The sequence below is a fragment of the Arachis duranensis genome, chromosome 8 (genome assembly GCF_000817695.3).
Source record: "Arachis duranensis cultivar V14167 chromosome 8, aradu.V14167.gnm2.J7QH, whole genome shotgun sequence".
NCBI lineage: Eukaryota > Viridiplantae > Streptophyta > Magnoliopsida > Fabales > Fabaceae > Arachis > Arachis duranensis.
In genome coordinates this window covers 40,835,667-40,860,597 of record NC_029779.3, presented here as the reverse complement: position 1 = coordinate 40,860,597, position 24,931 = coordinate 40,835,667, and the positions used below count along the sequence as shown (strand labels likewise).

The 24,931-nt window shown below is 26.1% G+C and overlaps 2 protein-coding genes across 2 annotated transcripts in view; both read left to right on the top strand.

The window, feature by feature from the left end:
* LOC107462801 (naringenin 8-dimethylallyltransferase 2, chloroplastic) overlaps positions 1-5,951 on the top strand; it is a 6,330-nt gene extending 379 nt beyond the window's left edge. The window contains exons 2-13 of the mRNA XM_016081468.3: positions 240-290; positions 600-874; positions 984-1,067; positions 1,834-1,908; positions 2,077-2,160; positions 2,507-2,596; positions 3,327-3,428; positions 3,587-3,679; positions 3,799-3,870; positions 4,148-4,243; positions 5,278-5,382; positions 5,629-5,951. Of these exons, the coding sequence (XP_015936954.1) occupies positions 240-290; positions 600-874; positions 984-1,067; positions 1,834-1,908; positions 2,077-2,160; positions 2,507-2,596; positions 3,327-3,428; positions 3,587-3,679; positions 3,799-3,870; positions 4,148-4,243; positions 5,278-5,382; positions 5,629-5,670 (1,169 nt within the window). The 3' untranslated portion in view covers positions 5,671-5,951. The remainder of the gene's footprint in view (positions 1-239; positions 291-599; positions 875-983; positions 1,068-1,833; positions 1,909-2,076; positions 2,161-2,506; positions 2,597-3,326; positions 3,429-3,586; positions 3,680-3,798; positions 3,871-4,147; positions 4,244-5,277; positions 5,383-5,628) is intronic.
* A 3,343-nt stretch (positions 5,952-9,294) lies between these two features.
* LOC127741272 (naringenin 8-dimethylallyltransferase 2, chloroplastic-like) lies at positions 9,295-23,330 on the top strand. The gene is made up of 12 exons (XM_052253402.1): positions 9,295-9,343; positions 12,259-12,515; positions 12,629-12,712; positions 13,366-13,440; positions 13,681-13,764; positions 16,556-16,645; positions 20,567-20,673; positions 20,857-20,947; positions 21,063-21,134; positions 22,512-22,607; positions 22,775-22,879; positions 23,265-23,330. The coding sequence occupies exons 1-12, from the start codon at positions 9,295-9,297 to the stop codon at positions 23,304-23,306; spliced, it is 1,152 nt and encodes a 383-aa protein (XP_052109362.1). The 3' UTR covers positions 23,307-23,330.
* The last annotated feature ends 1,601 nt before the right edge of the window (positions 23,331-24,931 follow it).

The following is a 24,931-nucleotide window of genomic DNA, read 5'->3' as shown; positions in this document are numbered from 1 at the left end:
GGCTTTGTCTTCTTTTTTTTATATCTTGAATTCTTGATTTTGTAACGGTGTTAGGTGAATAACTTTTTTTTTTGGTTAAGTCTAATTAAGTTTATCTAATAATTTATTGGTATGAAAAAACCACCCACATAAAATAATACAACACACTGTTATATTTTAAAATTTTCTTTTCTTCTAGTTTTATTTTATTATTCTTTTAGTTGTGTTTGTTTCCTGATAACAATTTGTGGCAATACTAGGTAGAAGCTGCTGGGAGAGTAAAAAATACACCCACAATTACTATAGCTCTGGTAAATTTATATTGATATATATTCTATGGTAGCTATGATATATATATTGATATATTAGAATTTATAAATTTATAAGTGTATTTGAATTTGATATTCAAAAGACTAAAATAATACTCTTTTGGAATTAATGTTAGAAAGATTAAATATACGATTATCCATATAACATAAGATGGTTGAATAAATAAGTTTTTCTTAAAAAATTGCCACGCAGCAACGTACATCCTAAACTAAAATCTCAATAAATAAATAATGATGATATTTGAATTTTTAATGTATGCCCCTTACTAAGATATTAATTTGATTATTCAGGTTCATTGGTAACAAAAGCTTTGTTGAATAAGAATGAGAAATTGTCAAAAGAATATAATTTGAAGACATCACTGAAGCATAAATCCAGAGACATATTTGAAAGAGGATCTACAATTACAACATGTGAAAAACATGATGAAAAGAAGTACCTCATGAATGTGACACAATCATCACATGATGAAGCTGAACCACATTCAAAAACCATCTTCAACTCCATCATTCATGCTTTAGATGCTTTCCGCAAGTTTAGCAGATTCTACTCATTCATGGCCCTGGTTAATTTCATTCTTTTCTTCACTAAAGAAATTAAGCCTTTGAACAAAATAATAATTACTATATGCTGTTGCATCTTTTAAAAATATTGTTTATTTTTTCTCCTTTCAGATAGTGGGTTCATTTTCATCATCACTTCTTGCCATCGATAATTTATCAGAATTATCTCCAACATTTTTCAATGGCTTTTTACAGGTGAGTAAACACTGATAATTTGTATACAAATAGAAAAGCAATTTAGAAATTTATTAATCGGTGAAAACTCAGATACAGTCGACTTCACGTGAAGTTAATAGCTAAGAGGCGTTAGATAAAAATTTAGTCAAATCATCTAACGGCTCTCAGTTATACTTCACGTGAAGTCGACTGCACCTAAGTTTTCATCTTATTAATTACTCCATAATGTTTTTTGGTTAGATCATTCTTAACACATCAATTATTTTGTGTACCAAAAACAGATCTTCCTAATATCATTATTGACTCGCTAGAAGCCACTTTTGAGATTTTTTTTTTCTCTTATCTTTTGAATTTATACATAGCGTATACATTTTTATTTTCTCTTAAATAGTCTATATCCATATAGAACAGATGTCATGGCCTATTTGTAATTTTTAAGGTTTCTAAATATTTATCAACTCTATGTATTTTTTATTTGGTATATATATAATATTCAAATTTTTATTTTCATAAATACTATTTATTTTATATTAAAATGTTTTTAATAATATCAATTAATAAAAGCAGCTGTTCAATTAATTGAAGAAATTAAAGAATCATTGCTATTAGCTTATTATTTATTTATTTTCAATTTTTTCAGTATTGTATAATGGTATTCAGTTTGTAACAACAGTTCCTAATACTTTATTTGTTTCCTTGCCCATGTTTCTTTAAAATGTGTAGTTATATCTTTTAAAGTGTTTTACTAATATTGTGATTTTTTATTTTTCTTTTTTTTTTTAAGTATATAGTAGCTCACTTCTTCATGCATATGTACATTGTTGGAGTAAATCAATTAGCGGATCTTGAAATAGACAAGGTATGAGCTTCTAATTACCAGTATTAAATATCTTGGCCCCATTACGATCATATAATTTTTTTTTTATAAAAAGTATATAAAATTAAAGTATACATTGGCTTCATTATATTATATATTATATTTGTGATGTTTTTTAATTACTTATACTACATTTCTTTTTTATTGTAGATTAACAAGCCATATCTTCCTTTAGCATCAGGGGATTTTTCTTTCAGAAATGGAGTTATAATTGTGACGTCATTTTTACTTACAGTACGGTATCATTTGCTCATATATATATTCAGGTCTTTATTTTCAAAAATAGGATCTGTTTTATATTAAAAAGTTTATGCTATTAATTAATTTATAAAACTATCTGTCACGAAATCAAATTTTAAAAAAAATAAATCATTTAAAACTTGAGAAGAAATTTTCAGTTGATCACTTTTTAACAAGTCGGACATACTTTGAATTGAAAGGAATAGTTTTTTATATGTTAATTAAAATATGATTTTATCACATAATAAATAAAAGAAGAAAAGAAAAGTTGTCAAAAAGAGTTGTTGATGGTTGATTTGTTAGGTATACTTTCTTCAACGATAATATATTTTTTGTGCAGAGCTTTGGAGTTGGATGGATGATAGGATCAAAGCCATTGATTTGGGCTCTTTTCGGCAGTTTCTTTTTTATGTCGGCTTATTCAGTTGATGTGAGTTCTATTCAATTAACTTTTAGATTTATTTATATATATTTTTAAAAAAATAATGCAACTTCGCAGTTTTACTGCTTATTCTGTGGATGTGAGCTACTTTACATATTCCTTTTAAATTTATTTTTTTAGAAATACATGCATTTTGATTTAAAAAAAACAGTTTAGATAAAAAAAATTGATTGGTAAAGAATCGATCAAAGTACGTAAAAATTTAGTCAAAGATTAATTCTTCTACAAATTATTCAACTTTTTTTTAAAAGGAACAAAGTATTCAACTTGAAATAGCTAGTTTTTTTTTTTTTTGGTTATAAGTAGGTGTGTAACAATTCATGATTAGTGCCAATTAGGACCAGCTTAATTTCCCTCCCCAACTGCCTATTGTATCATCAAGATCCGTTACAAGTTAAAAATGTCACATTATTTTCTCCCAACTTCTTGTTTCAAGCCTTTTTCTTCTTTAGTTTGAAGTTAATAAGAAAATAGGTTAATCATAGGATGGTAAGATATAGTTGAGAGGTTGTATAAATCCTTCTAACTTGACTGTCTTATAAATTATCTGGTGAAAAATTTTGAGTCTATTTGGTTTAATAATTTTTTTTTTTTTACTTTCAGAATTTTGTAAGAGAAAAAAGTAAATAGACATTAACTCTTTTTATATTCTTGCTATATAGTATAGATATATATTAACTCTTTTTCTATAATTAATTATTTTTTTTTAACTTCGCAGTTGCCTTTATTGAGATGGAAGAAATCTACAATACTTTCAGTCATGGCTAATATATTTTCTATGCTGATATCATTTAATTTTGGTCCCTTTTTTCACATGAAGGTATTATCATACTAAACATTACTATTTAGAAATATATAATATTGTAGATGTTTATGCTTTAAATTTTATGTAAATAATAGCAACTTTAACATATAATATTGATTCTTACTAAGATTTCATGGAAGTCTAATGTATACCATGCTTCATGCATGATATAGACTGTGCTCAACAAGGCAGCTATCTTTCCAAGATCACTAGTTTTTGCCACTGCAGTCATGGGCATTTTCTATGGAATTATAACGTTGGCAAAGGTAAAATTTTTTAGGTTCTCAAAATAAACATTTAATTTATACACAAGCATTTGATATTGCAAGGTATTTAATTTAGTCACCTTATGTAATAACATTATTTTGTGGAATTAATTAAATAGGATATACCTGACATCGAAGGAGATAAAAAGGCAGGCCTCCAAACTTTGCCAGTACGTTTGGGTCCTAAAAAGGTATTTCATACTCTCATGTCATATATTATTATTAAGTGCCAATGACATATAACTCAAATATCATAGTTTTTTTTCAAACGAGGAGTTTTAGATTTAAGTTTCTCCTAATGTAAACTAAAAAAAATTATATCATTATTAAGTATTAATAAGTTATAATTTAAATGATATTGTCTCTCTATTCGAATAAAAAATCTAAAGTTTAAACCTCTCCTAATATAATTTGACTAAAAAGATTTTGTTATCTTATGAATGCTTACATTCTTTATTCGTTTGTTAGGTATTCTGGTTTTGTGTTTGCCTTCTAGAAATGGCTTATGGAGTTGCTATTATGATTGGAGCATCCTCTCCTTTCCTTTGGAGCAAAATTTTTGTGGTAATATTATGCTTAATTTTGTTCTCTTTAATTTAAAATTCGAAAAGGATTATTTTAATTTTTGGTTGAATTAGTAGATCAATAAATCTATTTGAAATAATAGAAGGATTGCAGTGATGAATACTAGAGCAAAGATGATATATATATATATATATAGCTGAAAACGATGATGTGTGTTATTGATTATTGAATACTTCAATATATATAGAGTAGCTTAGTCTAGATTCCATTAACAGAATCAGTTGGACAGTTATAACAGAAAATAACTAAAAGCTTTCATTAATGAGGTAAAGTACCTAGCGAATTCTTATTTATTAACAACTTTATCTATTTTTTCTGCATTACGGTTCTTACTCTCTTTAAGACTAACAAAATTTGAAGTGAAAATGTGAAGTGACTCACAAAATTAGCTAGCATATTTTTCCAATAATTGAATAAAAGATATATGATCTACCATAATTTATTGAAATTGTTAGGGAAGTGTTGAAGAAAATTACATTATCTCTTAGTGATTTCTACTAATTGCATATTAAACTTTGTAATTTTGTTAGGTAAGGGCCTTTTAATGCCTCAATTACTACATACTACATACTAGGAAAATTATAGTAGTTGTTGTACATTAAATATCATGAAACTACTCTTTCAAAAAATTTAAGCTCAAGCAATAATTTTTTTTTTGGATTTACTTTATTTTTTTATAAGCTTTCTTTTATTTTTTTATTTATCCTTATGCTATTTTTTTATTTTTGAATTCACCAAAATTAAATTTTAGACTTTTTAGATATAGATTTTTGATATCATTTTATGAAATTACTCTCCTAAAAAATTTAAATTAATAATAAGAGACAATATAAATAATTATATCTCTAATATTAAACACATATTTTATAATATTTATCTTCAATTATTAACCTTCATAAGCCAAGTCTACGTACTATTGATCATAATAATACTTCTAATTTATGCTCCATGATATTAACATAGTTTATTATATATCAATAACAAACTTACTCAAGTAATTGAATTCGTTATAGGTTCTTTCTCATGCTATCATGGGTTTGTTCGTCTGGTATCGCGCTTCTCTTGTAGATTTATCAAGCACAGATTCATTGCAAGCCTTTTATATGGTTATCTTTAAGGTAATAAACCACTCTACACAAATGAAATTATATCAGGAATTGGTTTTCAAGGTGAATAAATTTGTTTTGCCATGAATTTTATACAGATAGTTCATATTTAAATTAAATAAATAAAATAGAAAATTCGTGTGACTTTAATAATTTCTTCTAAGCATACATATAGTTTTTGTTAATTGAGTTATTTGGATACAAGTTATTAATTAGTGGTTTATCTTGTTGCTAATTTGATATTTTTTGTTTATGCAGCTTGTTTATGCGGAAAATATTCTTATGCTTTTTGTTAGATGAAGATGTAATAAGGAATTGTTGCTTAATAGATGGTGCAACCTTTTTGTGGGAATTTTCGATGGTTGATGATATTGTTGCACTATATTTTGGTGGTGATGTATAACTTGTCATAATTTGACGGGTTGTTTTAAAATTTACTTGTAATTTATTTTGTTTTATTTTTCACATCTTTATTTGCGGTAAGATTTTGTATTTAGACTTTCTCCCACTTTTGTGATCTAGAGTGTTAAACTATTTATCGAAAAAAAGTCTACTAATAAATTCAATTACCCTTTTTCTCATATTTCCATATTATATGTCAAATTCATAAGAAAGTTAGTTAGTCTATTAGAATCAGAATAGAATCCATTTTCTCCCCTCTCTTGTTTTTCTTCTTTTTATTTATTTGTTAATATCAATTTTTAAAAACGTTCATATGGTATCACGAGCCACGCAGATCCATGGAAGATAATTTTGGCTCAATGGAAAATAGCGATCCGCAAAAAACCGTCGTTAATGCTGCTCTTGCAATGAATGCTGCTTCTTTCACCAAACTGTTCAATGTACTTCTCTAACTGAAATATTTGCAGCAATATAATTTACAATTTTAAATGTTCTAACATAATATGAGTATTTTATTCACTTTCTATCACTCTCCTTTAGACTTTTAAAGTTGCCCGTTTCTATCATTTTTGTTTGAAATGATATCCTCAAGAATAACAATAAACCAATACTTAACAAAGTCCTTCCCATTCAACTCATAGACCAATCTCCATCCAGATCTTAACAATGTTGTTCACGCCAGTCTTAATTTATTTTGCCATAAGCTTAAACTATATATTCTGTTCATGACAAACTTAAATCACTATAAGAAAAATATCCAATCAGCCATACTTTTTTAAGTTACATTTGAAAAGCGTAGTCTATTCATAGGCTACGTTTTTCTCTATGTTACTATTTTATAGGAGAATAGAAAACACAATTATGAATTAGATATTATAAAAATCACTTATAAAACGTAGTCTTATCTTAATATCTATGGGTACACTTTTTTCATCCAAAAAAACGTTTTCAAAGAGTAATATATTTATTATATTTGGAGTGCACTTTAAAAGTGTTGCCTAATGTATATAGGGTTAATACACCAACACTTTGTAAATTTTTTTTCCTTTTCGCTAAATACACCAAACGTAACCTTCACCAAATTACCCTCACGCCGTAACCTTCACCAAATCCCTTATCTAGCTTGTTCGCGCCACTCACCCTCACCAATTCACGCCATCACCTTCACCAAAACACCTTAACACTGTCACCATTACATTGTCGTCACTATTTCTTCTTTTCTTCGTCGTACGAGCTTCTTCCACCTCTGTCGTCGCGTCGCCTCACTGCTAAATGCTAATGAAAAATCACACGCACTCTCTTTCTTTCTTTAGTTTCTTTCTTCACATTGTTTCATTAAAAAATTGGAAAAAAAAAAAAGAAAAACCTAATTTACCAACACTCGACACTCTACCTAGCCTTCCTAGTTCCTACACAATAAACCAAGAGAGATCAGACAAGAGAGAACCAGATCGTCGCTAGTGGTTCACCTGTTGCATCCGCGTCTCTTTTGTTTCTGCCGCAGCTGATTGTTCTTCTCGCGCATTTGAGTCTTGCTGTCAGTGTCGGTGGTTCGCCGCATCTGTTCGCGCTTTGGCCTCTCTTCGCCTCTAGTCGCAGCTTTTCTCCTTTGCTCGCCGCTTCTGTTTCTCTTGCTTCATTTTAGCGGCTTTGTTCAGATCTGGTGTGTTCTTTTTCTATTTTATCTACTTAAGTTAGTTAATTAGTCAACTTAGGCATTTAGCTAAAGTAGTTTGTTGGTTAATTGGTTCATTTAGTTCTTCATTTAGCTAATTAGGTCGATTTAGTTCTTGTTTTAACTTATTAGTTCATTGGTTGATTGAGTTGCTAGTTCGTTAATTTGTTCATTTAATTCTATTCCACTTTTAAAGATTTCTTAATCACAAACACCAGCTCAAGAACAAACATCAACTCCTATGGCTTTTAAATTTTTATTTAATTTTTTTATAGTTTTATGTTTATTTAATTGTGACCTGGTAAAAAAGGTGACCCTGTCAGTGCCATTTCGATTTTGTTAACCATGCTGCTTGGTGTATACTTAGATTTAGTTTAGTAAAAATTTCACTTATACACTCTTTACTGCTAGTATACTTAGATTTAGTTTAGTAAAGCCAACTAAGTCAAAATTTCACTTATACATTCTTTACCATTAGTATATTTAGATTTAGTTTAGTAAAGTTTTTATTTTTTAAAAATAATTTGTAAAAGGTAGTTTTTAAAAGATAACTTTTTAAGAAGTGTAGTATTTATGTTCGATAAATTAAATTAAAAATAATTTTTAATAAATACAAGTAACAACAATTATGTTTAGTAAAATAGTTTTTAAAATTTCAAAATACTACAAGAGACATAAATTTAAGCGTTAAATTTAAAAATTAGTTAATATATGAGATTATATTAGACATTTAAATTTTGAAAAGTACAAATTAATTTTAAAAAACTCTACCTTAAATACTTTTAAAAATATTCGAATCTTTTAAAAACTACAAACACAAGCATATGATCTTTTTTATTTACCAAACATAAAATAAAAAATTTATACTTTTAAAAAACATAAACCTCTTTAAAAAAATTTTAGCAAACCAAACCTTAACACACTTCCGTTTTATTGTCAGCAATGCTGGTAAATACATCATTGTCCATGAGCATAAGGTTGATGTTAATGATGACAGAGTTCTTTAGCAAGAACTCTTTGTGGACATTATTTTATAATTAAATAATAAAGAGTGTTAAGTACCAACAAATTTTATAATTTGTAGTCATCAATTAATTATTATTAGTGTTTTTAATAGTGTGAAATTATATCTCATGGTGTAAGATTACTCACTCTTTTTTTACTGATTAAGTACTGATTAAATATCTAGAATTAAATTATGACAATCACTTAGCTTTTTTATTAAAATGCATATCACAAATTAAAAGGAAAATGTCTAAATTATGCTTTTTTTTTAAATATTCTATTAACAAATATAGAATAATAATAACTATTAAAAATTCTCATTATTATGAGTCAATTCAATGACATATCTTTGGTATATATCATCTATATATTAATTTAATAAATAAAATTTATTACACTTTCATCTAATAAAGGTAATTTTATAAAAAAATATTTAGATCAAATTATAAATTTTTATTTATCAATATTATAAATTTTATCTATAGTAACAAATCGTTAAATTTAATGAAATAAATAATCATAATAATCTTTTATTTAAATAATTCGTATAATAAAAACAGATTATTTAATAAATTATAAATTGAATATTAGTCATGGTATAATATTAGACATATACTTTTTTGGTACAATTTAATAATTCAGGTGTTTCACTGTCTAATTAATTAATGGATTTATAATTCTGTGTGCAACAGCGAAGTCACTAGATACTGTCTTTATCAGTGTCGTTACGTTCTTTAAATAGTTTGAGCGTTTCTCGCTAAGATCGTACAAAGAGAATTATTCTTCCTTTTCGCTTTTGTCTTGTTTGCTGAGAATTTTGCTTCTATTGCATACTTAGATCAATGGCTTTGAGGCTTCTAGGGTCATCATTTCCTTCTTCCATCACCACCGGTATTTTTTCTTTTATCTTTCTCATTATTTTTCTTTTATTATTTTATACATATATATATTTTGGTGACTATACATATATATATAACCCATGTTTTATATAGATATAAAAAAGGTTTGGTTTTTCTTTGGATCAGAATGATTACTAGACATAAAAGAGATAATGCTCCCAATGTAATAACTTCAATAAGCCAATTGAATATTGCAAAAGATTAATAAAAATAATGTGGGTATATATAATAGCAAAACCTGGTAAAGTAAACTACACCGTACTTCTCTTTTTGTATCCGAAATTGTAATTTTTTTGTAATTTTTAAGATTGTGAAAAGTACGCAATCGGAGGATTTGATTTCTGTACCTCAAACTTTTTAATTTTTTTAACACAAATCGGACGATTTGATTTTTATACCTCTATAAATCGGACGATCTGATTTTTGTACTTCTATAAATTGGTCAGTCTAATTTCTATACCTCTAACAAATCGAACGATCTAATCTTTACTTCTCTAATTAAATAATTCCATGTTTAAAAATAACACTCCAATAATCCACGTTTCAAAAAAATGCCATTACCGCTCCAATATCAAAAACAAATAATTCTCCGATATCCAACCTAATAACTATATTTTCGGAACCCACAACATCAAAATAACACTCATGCTAAAGGTACACTTCTTCTTCTTCTTCTTCTTTTATGTTGCTTTTGTAGAAATTTTTTGGCAATAAAGTCCAATTAAATTAAGTTGATTCAATAAGTTATAGGTAAAAAAATCCACCCACATAAAATAATACAACACACTGTTTGTTATATTTTAAAATTTTCATTTTGTTTTCTTTTCTTCTAGTTTTATTCTATTTTATTATTCTTTTAATTCTCTTCGTTTTCCTGATAACAAATTGTGTTATTACTAGGTAGAAGCTGCTGGGAGAGTAAAAAACACGCCCACAATTACTATTCCTCTGGTAAATTTTATATTGGTATATTCTATAGTAGCTATGATTACGGTAGTTATAGAATTTTAATGATGCTTAAAAGATGTAACTAAAATTAATATTACATTTTTTTCATTAAACAATACTTTTTAATTTGAAAAAAAAAAGAAGCAAAAAGTGCAATTAAATTAAACATGGTTGCAAAATAATAAAAAATATAACCTTAATTTTAGCTATATTTTTAAATGTTGCCAAAGTTTCATAACAATTATAATTATCACAATCATAGCCACCACAAAATTTACTTTTTATATTAGTTTCTTTGTTTTTGACTTTAATTTATCATATTCTTTTTTTATTCTTTGGTAAATTTTTATAGAGTTAATACTCAAATTAATTCATAAAAACTCATATTATATATATAAATAAATTTTGTCTTTAAATGATTCGATGCCTTATTTTAGATTTTAAAAATATTAACCTGAGTCCTGAGCCAAATTGTTCATTCTGTTAATTTTTTATTAGCATATTATGGTTAAGTGTCACGCGAACTACGTTAGTAACAATTAATAGTAATGTAAGTGAGTAAGAAATGAACGAAATGAAAAACTTATCTCATTTTAGTATTTTAAAGAGGTGGTTTCTCTATAATCCTATATTTGAGAGGTAACACAGACTCTTCTTAGATGTTGTTAACTTCTGCGGAGTCATTTTAAAATTGGAAAAATTCTAATTATAAACCTCAAAAATTATTTTTCTTTTAATTTGGCCCCACATATGTCTTATATTTAAAGTTAAAATTATATAATTTGATATACTAAAATACCCTTCTAATTCATTCTTGAAAAACTAAAATATTCTTTTGATCACTAAAGTAACTTTCTAAATATTTTGACAAACATATATTTTTAGAATTACTTTTAAAAACACTAAAATACTTTTATAGGATTATTTAAGATTTTTTGATAGTATTAAATTGCAAAACTAATGCAAAAATTCAAAAATATTTTTCTTTCAATTTGTCCTCAAATATTAGATTTAATATTTTTTAAAATTTCAATTTAAACGCTGAAATACTTAAATTATATTTTAGGATTTAAATTGAAATCTTAATTAATTGAAATATTAATAAGAAAAATTGCAAGGAAATATTAATATAAATATTTAAACCAAATTATTTAATATTTTTGAAATTTTGCAATTTAATACTATCAAACAATCTTAAATAATCCTATAGTTTAGGGTTTAAATTGAAATTTTAATTAATTGAAATATTTATAAGAAAAAATTGCAAGAAAATATTAATAAAAATATTAGATTTGATATTAAAATAAAAAATACAAACAATGAAGAATAAAAATATGAAATTTAAAATCAAATATCTAAGATTAAAATAGAAAACGAAGAAATTTTTTTGGTAAACAACGACTCAAATATTAATTAATGTGATAATAAATTGAATCAAATAATATATATTAGAACTAATTAAATTAAATAATTACTATAATATATTAATTATAATTATTTGACTCATTAAAAGCAAGTTAAATAAATAAATAAATATTATAAATATGTCATATAAAAATTATAATACTTTTAAAAATCATTAATCAATATTCATAAGGCAAAAAAATTAAAGAAATTAAAACAAAATTAATTTATTTATTGCAGTCAAATCAAATAATTAATGTATTTGATTAATTATAGTTAATACGATTAAACAAAATATGAAATAATTTGATATTTATCTCAATTAAATCAAATAAATAATTAATTACGCCATATTTTAATTAAATTTTTCATAAATACTGAATATATATTTCCATATTTTTTCCGTATAACATAAGATAGTTGAATAAATAAGTTTTTCTTCAAAGATTTCCACGCAGCAACATGCATCCTAAATTAAAAACTCAATAAATAAATAATGATGATATTTGAATTTTTAATGTCTGCCCCTACTAAGATATTAATTTGATTATTCAGGTTCATTGGTAACAAAAGCTTGGTTGAATAAGAGTGAGAAATTGTCAAAAGAATATAATTTGAAGCACAATTCCAGAGGCATATTTGAAAGAGGATCTACAATTACAACATGTGAAAAACATGATGAAAAGAAGTACCTGATGAATGTGACACAATCACATGAAGCTGAACCACATTCACAAACCATCTTGAAGTCCATCATTCATGCTTTAGATGCTTTCCGCAAGTTTAGCAGATTCTACGCATTCATTGCCATGGTTAATTTCGTTCTTTTCTTCACTAAATTAAGAAATTAAGCCTTTGAACAAAATAATAATTACTATATGCTGTTGCATCTTTTAAAAATATTGTTTATTTTTTCTCCTTTCAGATAGTGGGTTCATTTTCATCATCACTTCTTGCCGTCGATAATTTATCAGAATTATCTCCAACATTTTTCAATGGCTTTTTGCAGGTGATTAAACACCAATAATATGTATACAAATGGAAAAGCAATTTACTAATTTATTAATTACTCCATCATGTTTTTTGGTTAAATCATTCTTAACACATCAATATTTCTTTTTGACTAGATAGAAGCCACTTTTGATTTCTTTTTCCCCTTATTTTTTGAATTTGTACTTAGCATATACTTTTTTATTTTCTCTTAAATAGTCTATATCCATAGAATAGATGTCCTATTTGTAATTTTTAAGGTTTCTAAATATTTATTCATCAATATTTTTAATTTGGTATATATATAATATTCAAATCTTTATTTACATAAATACTATTTATTTTATATCAAAATGTTTTTAATAATATTAACTAATTTTTAAAATCATCTGTTCTAGTTTTCTTTTCCTAAAAGAATAATTTATGTAAATATTAACCGAGTGATTTCGCCAGTAGTTATTCCAAACAGTTCTTTAAAACTACTGTTACTGCTGTGCTGACGGTTGACTTTGCCGCGTTTTACTCACTGCCAAAAGCTGATTTTAGTGGCGGTTATAACCACCGCAACCCCCAAAATAATCGCTGCCGCTGCGCTGTTTTGTTATAGTGATAGTTATACATTTTAAAGTGTTTTACTAATATTGTGGTTTTTATTCTTCTTTTTGTTTTAAGTATGTAGCAGCTTTCTTCTTCATGCATATGTACATTGTTGGAGTAAATCAATTAGCGGATCTTGAAATAGACAAGGTATGAACTTATAATTACTAGTATTAAATATCTTGGATCCATTAGGATCATATAATTTTTCTTTATAAAAGGTATATAAAAGTTAAATATGTTGCCTTCATTATTTATTATATTTGTAGCCATGTAAAAAAGTTACCTTCATCAATAATTTGTTTTAGCATGAGATAATATACCCAGAAATATACTTAAGATTTGTCATATTTTTTAATTACCTATACTACATTCCCTTTTTTATTGTAGATTAACAAGCCATACCTTCCTTTGGCATCAGGAGTTTATTCCTTCAGAAATGGAGTTATACTTGTGACATCATTTTTATTTACGGTATTATTCCCACACACATTAACATCGCTTAAAACATTCTATTTAAGTTTCTAATGTTTTAAAATTATCTCAATATTATTTTATTATTAGTGATCTATTAACAAAATTGATGATAGAACAACATTAAGACAATTTAAAAACGTTAAAGATTTAAATAAGACAAAATTATTAGAGATAAAAATAATATATTACTCTTAAAAAAATTACCATATAAAAAAATAAAAGTAAATTTTAATGAAATGAATTACATTAGAAATTTAAAATTTTTTCAAATTATAGAATGTTTGTAAAATGATTAGTAGATAATCTTCTGAAAAAGAAAAAAAGAGCAAAAGTCATATATAATGAAGTATAAATTATACTTTTTTATCACTAACGTACCAAAATTTTTTAATATTTAATTTAAATAAATTTTATTTTTAACTTTAAAATAAATTTTAATTTTATCCTTCAATAATATTAATTTTTTTATGATTATTTTTAATTTGATTAAATTTTATTTTCTAATTTTAAAATAAATTTTAATTTTATTTTTTAATAATATCAATTTTTTATGATAGATAATTATTTAATTATTTTTTAATTATATTTAAATAAATTATTCTTAATCATATTATTTTTATTCTAAATTAATTTATTTTTTTAATTTTACTCTTAATTACATTACTTTTATTTTAAATAATTTATTTTCTATTAACAATTAAATTAAAGAAATAAATTTAATAACTACCTATCGTAAAAACATTAATATTATTAAAAGATAACATTAAAATTTATTTTAAACTTAAAAATAAAAATTAACTAAATCAAATATTAAAGAAGTTTGGTATATTAGGTTGTATTTAGTTCTAAGAATAAGACAAGACACTAAAAATAAGACACAAAAGACAGAGACACAAAAGTTAATATTCTTGTATTTTGTTTAGTGATAAATTAGAACAAATTATGAAAGTCTAATTTATTCTCATTTTTTTATTTAATAAATTTAAGAAGAAAAATATAATAACAAAAAATATAATTATGAAAAATTAACAAGAATAATAAAAAAATTAAAAATAAATTGTGTCTATTTTTAGTGTCTCTGTATCTTTCTTGTTAGGATAGACACAAAATTAAATACATTAATGCAGTGTCTTTCAATACAATGTCTCTGTCAATGTCTCATCTAGCTATCAAATACGATTTTGTGTTTCTATATCCCTGTCTTAATATCCCGGTCTGTAAAAAAATGCAGCATTAGAGACAAAAATATATAATTTATAGTTTATTTTATCATTATCATGCTCTTTTTTTTTTTCGAAAGCTTATCTACCAATCATTTTCAAAACATGAGTAAGAATATTTAATTTATAATGCAATTTATTCCATTAAGATTCATTTTTATTTTACTTGATTTGGTAATTTTTTTAAGACTAATATATCATTTTATTTTTATCATTTTCGACCTATTCAAGTCTCTAATATTTTAAAATTGTTTTAATGTTGTTCTACCATCAATTCTATTAACAGATCATTAACGACACAATAATATAGATGATTTTAAAATAATAGGTACTTAAATAGGACAATTTAAACATTAGAGATAATTTTAAAATTTATCTCAAACATTAAAAACAAAAAATCAAAAACAATACTTTACTTGTATATACACACACGCATGTTCAAGTCTTATTAATTTTCATAAATAGTATCTAATTTATATTAAAAAGTTTATACTATAAATAATTTTTAACAATATCTGATATAGTTTTCCTTTTTCTAAAAGAAAAAATTATGTAAAAATATTCTGTGATCACTGCTATTATCGACTTGGATGGTTATATTTTGTGATTAAAATTGAGCTTAAATCCGTATTAGGGACGGGAAATTTCCATTTGTTTTTAATCTATTTTCATTTTCCGTGATCCATAATTTATTTATTAGTTATATACTTATATTTCAAAGTTAATTTGAATAAATATATTTATAGGAAATGTTAATAAAAAATAAAACTAAAATAATTAATCAGACCTGAATTTATTATAATAAACTATAGTTGGATTAAATAATCTGTTTGAAGATTGAATATATAATAATTGAGTCCCGCTAGGAAGACAATGACTTATTTATACAATGTGTACAATAGGTTATATGAGTTACAAAATGAACATTTTCTACTATCTAGAATAACCATTCGAGTAGTAGGAAAAATAAACATCTTCCCAAAAGCTTAAATTGATTTTCGGGTTCACTAAGGATTGAACTCTTGACCTTTCGGATCTAAAGCTCTAATATTATATCATGATATCACTCATCCCAAAAGTTTCAGCTGATGAAAAAATGTAACACTAATGATTATATCTCTAATACTTCCTAAATCTCCATTGTACACATTGTATAAATATTTTATTGGCTTCTCATACTTTCCCATAATTATAATCCTATCTGTGTGAATTTCTTATGATATAATATCTTTAAATTTTATTTTAATAAAAATAATTTATTTAAAACTGGACAAGAAATTTCAATTTGACAACTTTTTGATAAGTTTGATTTTTTAAGGTGGATGATGCTAAATAACCAAGTTATTTTGGTAATTAAATTCAATTAAATTGATTCAATAACTTATTTATACATAAAAATCAATTAAAAAAAAAAGAGGAGACACATAAGATAAAGAAAAAAAAATTGGATCTTAATTAAAGTATGATTTTATCATATAATAAATAAAAGGAAGGAAAGATAAGAGAAATAAAATATACGAATATCACAAGACTTAATTTCTTCAACGTTAATATGTGTTTTTGTACAGAGCTTTGGAGTTGGATGGATCATAGGATCAAAGCCATTGCTTTGGGCTCTTTTTGGAAGCTTCTTTTTAATGTCGGCTTATTCAGTTGATGTGAGTTATTTTTTAATATTATTTTCTGTAGAAATAAATGCATATTAGTATTTTTTACAGTTTTTTTTCTCTAATTACTGCTTATTCTGTGGATGTGAGCTCTTTTTTACATGCATTTTGATCTCTTAAAATATTATGTTGCCTGATGAATATATATTGAAAAATTTTTTAATTTAAATAAAAAATCTTTAATTATATATTTATTGTTATTATTATATGTTATAATAACAATTATATATTTTTGTGATCGTTAAAAAAGTCTTTATCAATAATTATATGATTACAGTTAAAATTTTTTAATAATAAAATATAAAATAATTAATATTTAATTATCAATAAATATATTAATAGCTATTTTTATTGTCCTAAAAAATTAAATAACCGTTAAAGTGATTAGTGGTATGAAACTTGACATCATATAATTCTTCTACAAATTATTCAACTTGAAATAGGTTTCTTTGGTTATAAATAGGTGTCTACCAATTCAAGATTCGTTTGACATTTCTTTTTTAATTAGTCACTAGTTAAAAAATGTCACATTATTTTCCCCAACTTCTTGTTTCAATTCTTTTTATTTTTATTTATTTGAAGATAATAAAAAAATAGATTAAGCATGGGATAGTAAGATATAGTTCAGATGTTGTAAAAAATCGTCTAAGGCCATTTGAGCTATGACTCTCGAATTGCTCATAAAAGTAGGAGTGATAAAAATAGGAGAATCGAGTTAGTAAAATCATTAAATGATAACTCATATAAAAGTAGGGGTCAAATCATAATTAACTCATAAAAGAAGGTCAATTTAATTCAGTTTGTAAACGGGTTTGTAATGAGTGGGTACGAGTTGACTTATCTGATTCCTGTTTTTTAGTGTATAAAGTCTCTTTTAGGACACAAAATCTTTTTTCTTGTTAACCAATTTTTTAGATTTTAGATAATTTATTCTAAATATATATTAATGTATGATATTTTTTTTTACGCTAATATTAAAAAAATAAAAAAATAGGTATAACTTATTTTATTTAATATTTATTATTATCATAATAATTAATAAATATTAAATAAGATAAATTATGACTATTTTTTATTAATTTTTTTAATTATTAAATATTTTTGTTTTTTTTATTTTTATAAATATCAAAAAAATTACTAAAAATATGAAGTATTTTAAAAAAAAAAAAGATAAATGAGTCAACAATCAACTCATCTAACTCATTCATACTTGAACAAACCGAGTTGGATTAATATTTTTTTACTAGTTTAAAATTTGAGCTAACTCATTTTTCTAATTTTGGCTCGCAACTTCTAACGAGTTAGCTCAAACTCGTCTGCTCACTCATTTAATTACCTTATAAATGAATATGTCTAAAATGAACACAATAATTATATACTTATTAGATGTGTCATATTTATATAAACTATTAAATTTTATTAAATGAAAATTAAAAATTAATATAAAAGAAGAATATTGATGGATTTTAATAAATACAAAATATTTTAATATATAAATAAATATTTTAAATGATAATATTTTAATACACAATACTTTAAATGACAACAGAATTTTTTATTTTTAAATATAAAAATATTCTATTTTATATTTTCTGTTTTATATTAAAAGATCCTATTATAGAAAGTAAAAAATTAACGATATTAATCATCTACCGAAAAATTTTGAGTCCATTTGATTTAAGAAATTATTTTCTTGAATAGATTACCATTTGTATCCATAAATTTTGTGAACGCTGATAAAAGTACTCATCAAATAAGAAAATTAACATTGTATCTATGAAAGATGGGTTCCGTACGACAATAATACCTAAACTCTGATTTTTTGTTGACTTTTTAATAAAATTCCTAAATTATCCCCTTCTATCTTCTTTCCCAAATTCCAAATTTCACAACCCTTACCCTTCGTCTTCTTTTACCACCGTCAGTCACCATTCCCTCAAAACCTTAGCACCTGATATCTTCCTCCAACCTTTATCCTCAACCTCCATCTCTCTTTATTTCAATCCTAGTTTATTCTCCAAATCTAAATCCAAATCAACTTTAACATCATTACCCTTGTTGTTTCTTTCTTCTTCGGATGCAACAGCTGCAACACTCAGAAAGCACACTTTTTTCAACCTCTTCAACCTGAATATTGTTGTTCTTCTTATTCCAAAACAATAAGTAACAGAATTCAGCAATCAGAGCCAACAAGAGGCCGGTGGCCACGGTCTCTTTACAATGGTGACTCCAAACACTGCTCAGCACCGTCGATATGTAGAAAAAGGGGTTGCTGTTAGAGTATCTTCATGCCCATTTGGTGGAATTCGCACTGCAGCCGCCGCCGCTGCTCAGGCTAGACTTCTGAGGCCACCGCAGAACCCTCTAAAAAGGTTGTGGTGATAGTAACGTTATTGTTGAAGGATCTTGTTTCACTTTGAATACTGGAGAACAAGGAGGGATGATGGTGGCGGAGTACATTGATGAGGATAAGCTTCTGAATATGCCGATTATGATCGAAGACATGGCCAGAAGAATGTAGGGTGAAGAAGGACCACACTCCCAAGCCCACATTCGATGACGACATCATCAGCAAGTACTACTCCTCCGGTGAGTTCCCAGCAAAGTTTTTCCTCTGCAACAAATGCGACCGAGATTATCACATCTTCTGTCTCCAACCTATCCTTCCTTCCGTTCCCAAAGGCTCTTGGTTTTGCCCTTCTTGTTCCTATAGTGACACTAAAAAACCAAAATGTATATTTTTTTTGTTAATTTTAAACTTCTTTTTCTTTTTCTGCACTAGATCTACTAATTCATAATATTTGAATAATAACCTCAGATAATTAATAATCCACAGTTTTTGATTTTTTAATTTTTTGGTGGTTGACAGCAGCAGAAGAAGACAAAGGGTGAGGGTGGTGAATGTTTGAAATTTGGGAAAGATAAAAAGGATAATTTGAAAATTTTATTAAAAAGTCAACAAAAAATCAGGGTTTAGGTATTATTGTCACACGAAATCCATCTTTCATGGGTATAACATTCTTGTTTGATGGGTACTTTTGTCAGCGTTCACAAAATTTATGGATACAAATGGTAGTTTATTCTTATTTTTTTTTACTTTTAGAATTTTGTTATAAAAAAAAAGTAAAAGTTAAAATAATACTTTCTATTTTTATTTCTACGTTTATATTTTTCTTCATAAAATTATAAAAATAAAGAATGGTGAAAACAAAAGTAGAAAATTCAAAGATAAACCACAATGAGTCGGGGAGACAAAATTTATTATGCAATATTTTAGAGAGGTTGGTTAAACTTGAATAATTATTTATGCGTATTTAGAACTCATGTCATCATAATATTAATGTTTACTTTATTCAAATTTCTTCTTTGAAGAAAAGACTTATATCTAAGTGGGATTAAGAGTGAGAATTATGCAACAGAAATTAAAGTATATACTTGTTATTTAATTTGCGTTGGCATGCAACAAATTTAACTAAAAGAATGTCACAAGTTTATGTTATAATAACTTTCTTAATGTTTTTGTATTAGGATGAGACTTTGGTCAAACAAATATGTTATGAAGTTTGAAGACAATGACTCACTCTTTATATATATTAGTGTATCAATTGGCGATGTAGCTATTGATCCACTTTTTTATATATTAAATATGCTAAAATAATAAAAATAGAATTAATTGAGATTATGAGTTATTTATAATTTAATTAAGAGATCTTGGGTTTTAAGTTATGGAAATAACAATTTTTTTTTCATAAATTATATATAATAAAATATATTTTTAAAAAGAAAAGTAGACATTAACTCTTCTTATATTCTTATTATATATATAGTATAGATGTATATTATATAGGTATACAATTACATTGTTTATACTTTCTATAATTAATGTCGTTAAATTTTTTTTTTACTTCGCAGTTACCTTTATTGAGATGGAAGAAATCTACAATACTTTCAGTGATGGCTAATGTATTTTCTATGCTGATATCATTTAATTTTGGTCCCTTTTTTCACATGAAGGTATTATCGTACTAAAACATTACTCCTTAGAAACATATAATATTGTAGATGTTTATGCTTTAAATTTCATGTAAATAATAGCAACTTTAATTTAGATTGTACTATACTCGAATACATGATAAACTATTTTGATTCTTACTAAGCTTTAATTTCATGGAAGTCTAATGTATAGCATGCATAATTTAGACTATGCTCAAGAAGAAAGCTATCTTTCCAAGATCACTAGTTTTTGCTACTGCAGTCATGGGCATTTTCTATGGCATTATAATGTTGGCAAAGGTAAAATTTTTTAGGTTCTCAAAATAAACATTTTATTCATACACTAGCTATTGGATAATGCAAGGTATTTAGTCACTTTACGTAATAACATTATTTTATGAAATTAATTAAATAGGATATATCTGATATCGAAGGAGACAAAATGGCAGGTCTTCAAACTTTGGCAGTACGTTTAGGTCCTAAGAAGGTATTTTATTCTCTCATGTTAAATATGATGATTATTAGGTATCAATAAATTATAGTTCAAACTACATATGTCTTTTATTTTAAAGTTTAAATAGTCTTTTTTAATATAACTTAACCAAAAAATAAATAATAAATTTATATGTATAATTTTGATAATTTAGAATTTAAAAAAAATTGAAAAAGGAGGGATTAAGTATTCTAAAATGAATTTTATGATTTCTATTATATTGTTCTATATTATATTGTTTAGGATTATTAGATTAGGTTTTTATCGAGTCGAACAAATCTCGAGTCGATTTTTTTTCCGGTTGAAGTGGATTCTTCTTTTTGATTAATCAAAACCCCTTTCTAAACTGTACAAGCTTCTTCCAAAGCATACAGCTTTCTGGATGTAGATGATGATATCTATATAGATGGATCTTATATATATCACACAATGAAGTACCGCATGAGTGGATATATAAGAATCCAAATCCGCCAAATCATAGTGATTTTTTCAGAACCGTGACTTGTCACATGAGTTTGAATTTTATATTTTCGCATGTGAAAAGAAGTATAAATATCTTCATAGACCAGACGTTCGTTGATGAGTACAACATCTTCAGAATTGTAACCCTCCCATGACAGATAAATTACTAATATATTTTTTTCCAAAGCAAGTTCGCCGCAAATTGTAGCAGCACCGTCTGCTAAAATTTGACCCCTTTTTATGCATTTATCGCGTTGAACTTGAGATTTTTGATGCATGCAAGTATTTTTATTAGAACCTTGATACATAACCAATGGGATGTTTAAAGTCTCTCAATTGCCCAATAGAAGGATCTTTTCAGTATCGGTATAAAAGATCTTTCCCTCGTGTTCTGCTATAGTGGAAGCCCCCGAATCTAAGGTTATTTGGCATTCCAATCCCGTTCCCACAATGCATTTTTTGGATTGAAAAAATAAAACTGCTTGACGTTGCATATTTGAACTTATTAAAGCTCAATTCGCATCATTATACTCGAAAAAAAGGAATGAGCGAAACTCCAATAGAAAAATATTGAAAGGAGAAAATACTTCGGAGATGAACCTCTTTCCATGCAACGGTCAGAAATTCTTGACGATATCGCGCTGGGACAATCTGTTCCTCCCGAATACTTCGATTCAGTGCTAAAGAATTTCCTATAGCTACTATATAGTATTCATCTTTACTTGGTGGTAAAAAAAAGTATCCGTATTTTTTTTATCTCTTATCAATTTCATAAAATGAACTTTCTATAAACCCCAAACAACCAATTCTCCCATGAATAGCTAGAGATTCAAATAAGTCCAACATTGATTATGAAACTAAGTTGTGCTATTATCTTATGCTTACATTTATTCTTTAATTTTTTGTTAGGTATTCTGGTTTTGTGTTTTTCTTCTGGAAATGGCTTATGGAGTTGCTATTATGATTGGAGCATCTTCTCCTTTTTTTTGGAGCAAATTTTTTGTGGTAATATATAATAGTTTTAATTTTATTCTGTTGAATTTCAAAGTGTAAACATATTATTTTAATTTCTAGTTGAATTAGTAGTCCCAAAAAAAGTTACTGAAGTTAATTATTATTTGACTATTTTACTAATTAATGATTTTACTTTAATATATCGTTCAATTTGTTAGGTTCTTTCTCATGCTATCATGGCTTTGTTCGTCTGGTATCGCGCTACTCTCGTAGATTTATCAAGCAAAGATTCATTGCAAGCCTTTTATATGGTTATCTTTAAGGTAATAAACAATTCTACACAAATGAAATTATATGAGGAATTGGTTTTCAAGGTGAACAAATTTGTTTTGTCATGCGTTTTGTACAAATAGTTGATATTTAAATCAAATAGGTGTTATTTCTTTTGCGTTAAGAAATCAAAAACAAAAATGGGAAATTCGTGAGTTTAATTTCTATAACAACTACCTAGGATTGAATCCATTTGACAAATGAATTTTTACAAAGAAAAGCAAACCTATAATTTGATTAATTGTTGGAGGATGCTATTTATCTTCTAAGCATACTTTAAAATTGGAAAATATTAGTGAATGTTGTGAATGTATATGCATACAAGTTATTAGTGATTTATGTTGTTGCTAATTAATTTGATAATTTTTCTTTTTGCAGCTTATTTATACGGAAAATATTCTTATGCTTTTTGTTAGATGAAGATGTAATAAGGAATTGTTGCATAATAGATGGTGCAACCTTTGTCTTGAGAGATCTATATTTAAAGTCTACTAATAAGGTTTTTTATTTTTTTAAAATTTTTTTTATGGGAGTTTTTGATGATATTGCTGCTCTAATTTTTGGTGGCGTATAGATTGTCATAAATTAAGTTGTTACTTTAGAGTCTAAAATTTATTTGTGATTTATTTTACGTCGTTTTTTCACATATTTATATACAACAATATAATGAAAGGATTTCTCAGAAACAAGATGTTGGTTGCGAGTTTGTTTATCAAGTTTGGGAAAAAATTCAAAAGCATTTCTCAGAAACCTCCAAGATCTACATTCAACAGCTTAAAGCTATGCTCACGAACATAATGAAAGGATGTTTATCCGCCTCTGAATATTTTAAAAATATTAAAAAAGTTGTAGTCTCTTGCTTCTATTGGTTATACCCTTTTTTACTAATGATCACATTAACCTATATCTCAAAACTTAAGTGAAGAATAACTAAAACTGATTGGTTATATTGGTTAAGTGAAGAATAACTTGAGCTATATCTCAAGGCTTAAGTGAAGAATAACTTCAGCTATATATGATCACATTGTAGATTCTCTTGCTTCTATTTGTTATATTCTCCGTCATGATTAAAGCTGATTTCATACGACTTATTGAGGTTGAATCTCTTTTTCTTGGCCATGATTGCGCTACAATAGAAGTGTCAAATAGTAGTGGTTTATTTTGCGGTTTGTGGTGGTTTATTTTCGCCGCAAAACCGATGTCCAACGGTTCTGCAACCGACGTCCTTTAGTGCGCAGTGATTAATTTTTGTGGCAATTTCTAAAAATCGCTGGTATAACTACCGCTGATCGAATATTTTGCGTTGCATTGTTTGACAACGGTTTTAAATCGTCGTGATATCCCAAGCAGGAGTTCTTTGTTGTTTTGCGATTGACACAAATCGCCGCTGTTTAGTGATGTTAATTTTTTCGACAATTACGAATAACCACTATCTTTTTATTCGTCTGACTAAGATCTACAGGATAAACACTGCTTGCTCAATCCAACAATCTTTGTGGGATCGACCCTCACTCACCTGAGGTATTACTTGAACGACCCGGTGCACTTGTCGGTGAAGTTGTGCGAGTTCAATTTCGCGTACCAAGTTTTTGATGCCGTTGCCGGGGATTGTTCGAGATTGACAAACTATCGGTTGTCTTACTATTTAGATCAAGTACTTTTTAATAAGTTTTCTTTTAATTGTATTTCTTCAAATTTTCGAATCTTCTTTATTTTTTTAAAAAAATTCATCTTAGTCATATCAAAGTAGATTTTAGCACTCCTTAGCTTATGCAATCTTATTTTTGTACTTTTTAATTCAAAATTAACATCTTTTAGGGTGAGCATCTCCTATTTAATGAGTAGATCACTTAGGTTTATAAAAAAACTTTACTATCAGACATCTAAGTTTTCTCTGTAAATTATGAGCAACTAAACCTCCCAGGTTAAGGTTAGGACCTCTGCTTATCCTATGGATTAATATTATTACTTTTCTCCTTTAATATATGTTTGATTCCATTCTATGATGTAATATCATTCTTTATCTAACGAATCTGGGGTGGAAC

Bases quoted from the DNA above. Each gene is read 5' to 3' on its own strand.
- LOC127741272 (XM_052253402.1), top strand. From the start codon at position 9,295: ATGGCTTTGAGGCTTCTAGGGTCATCATTTCCTTCTTCCATCACCACC. The intron at 16,646-20,566 runs GTGAGTTATTTT...TTTACTTCGCAG, and splicing joins TGTCGGCTTATTCAGTTGAT to TTACCTTTATTGAGATGGAA. The intron at 21,135-22,511 runs GTATTTTATTCT...ATTTTTTGTTAG, and splicing joins TACGTTTAGGTCCTAAGAAG to GTATTCTGGTTTTGTGTTTT.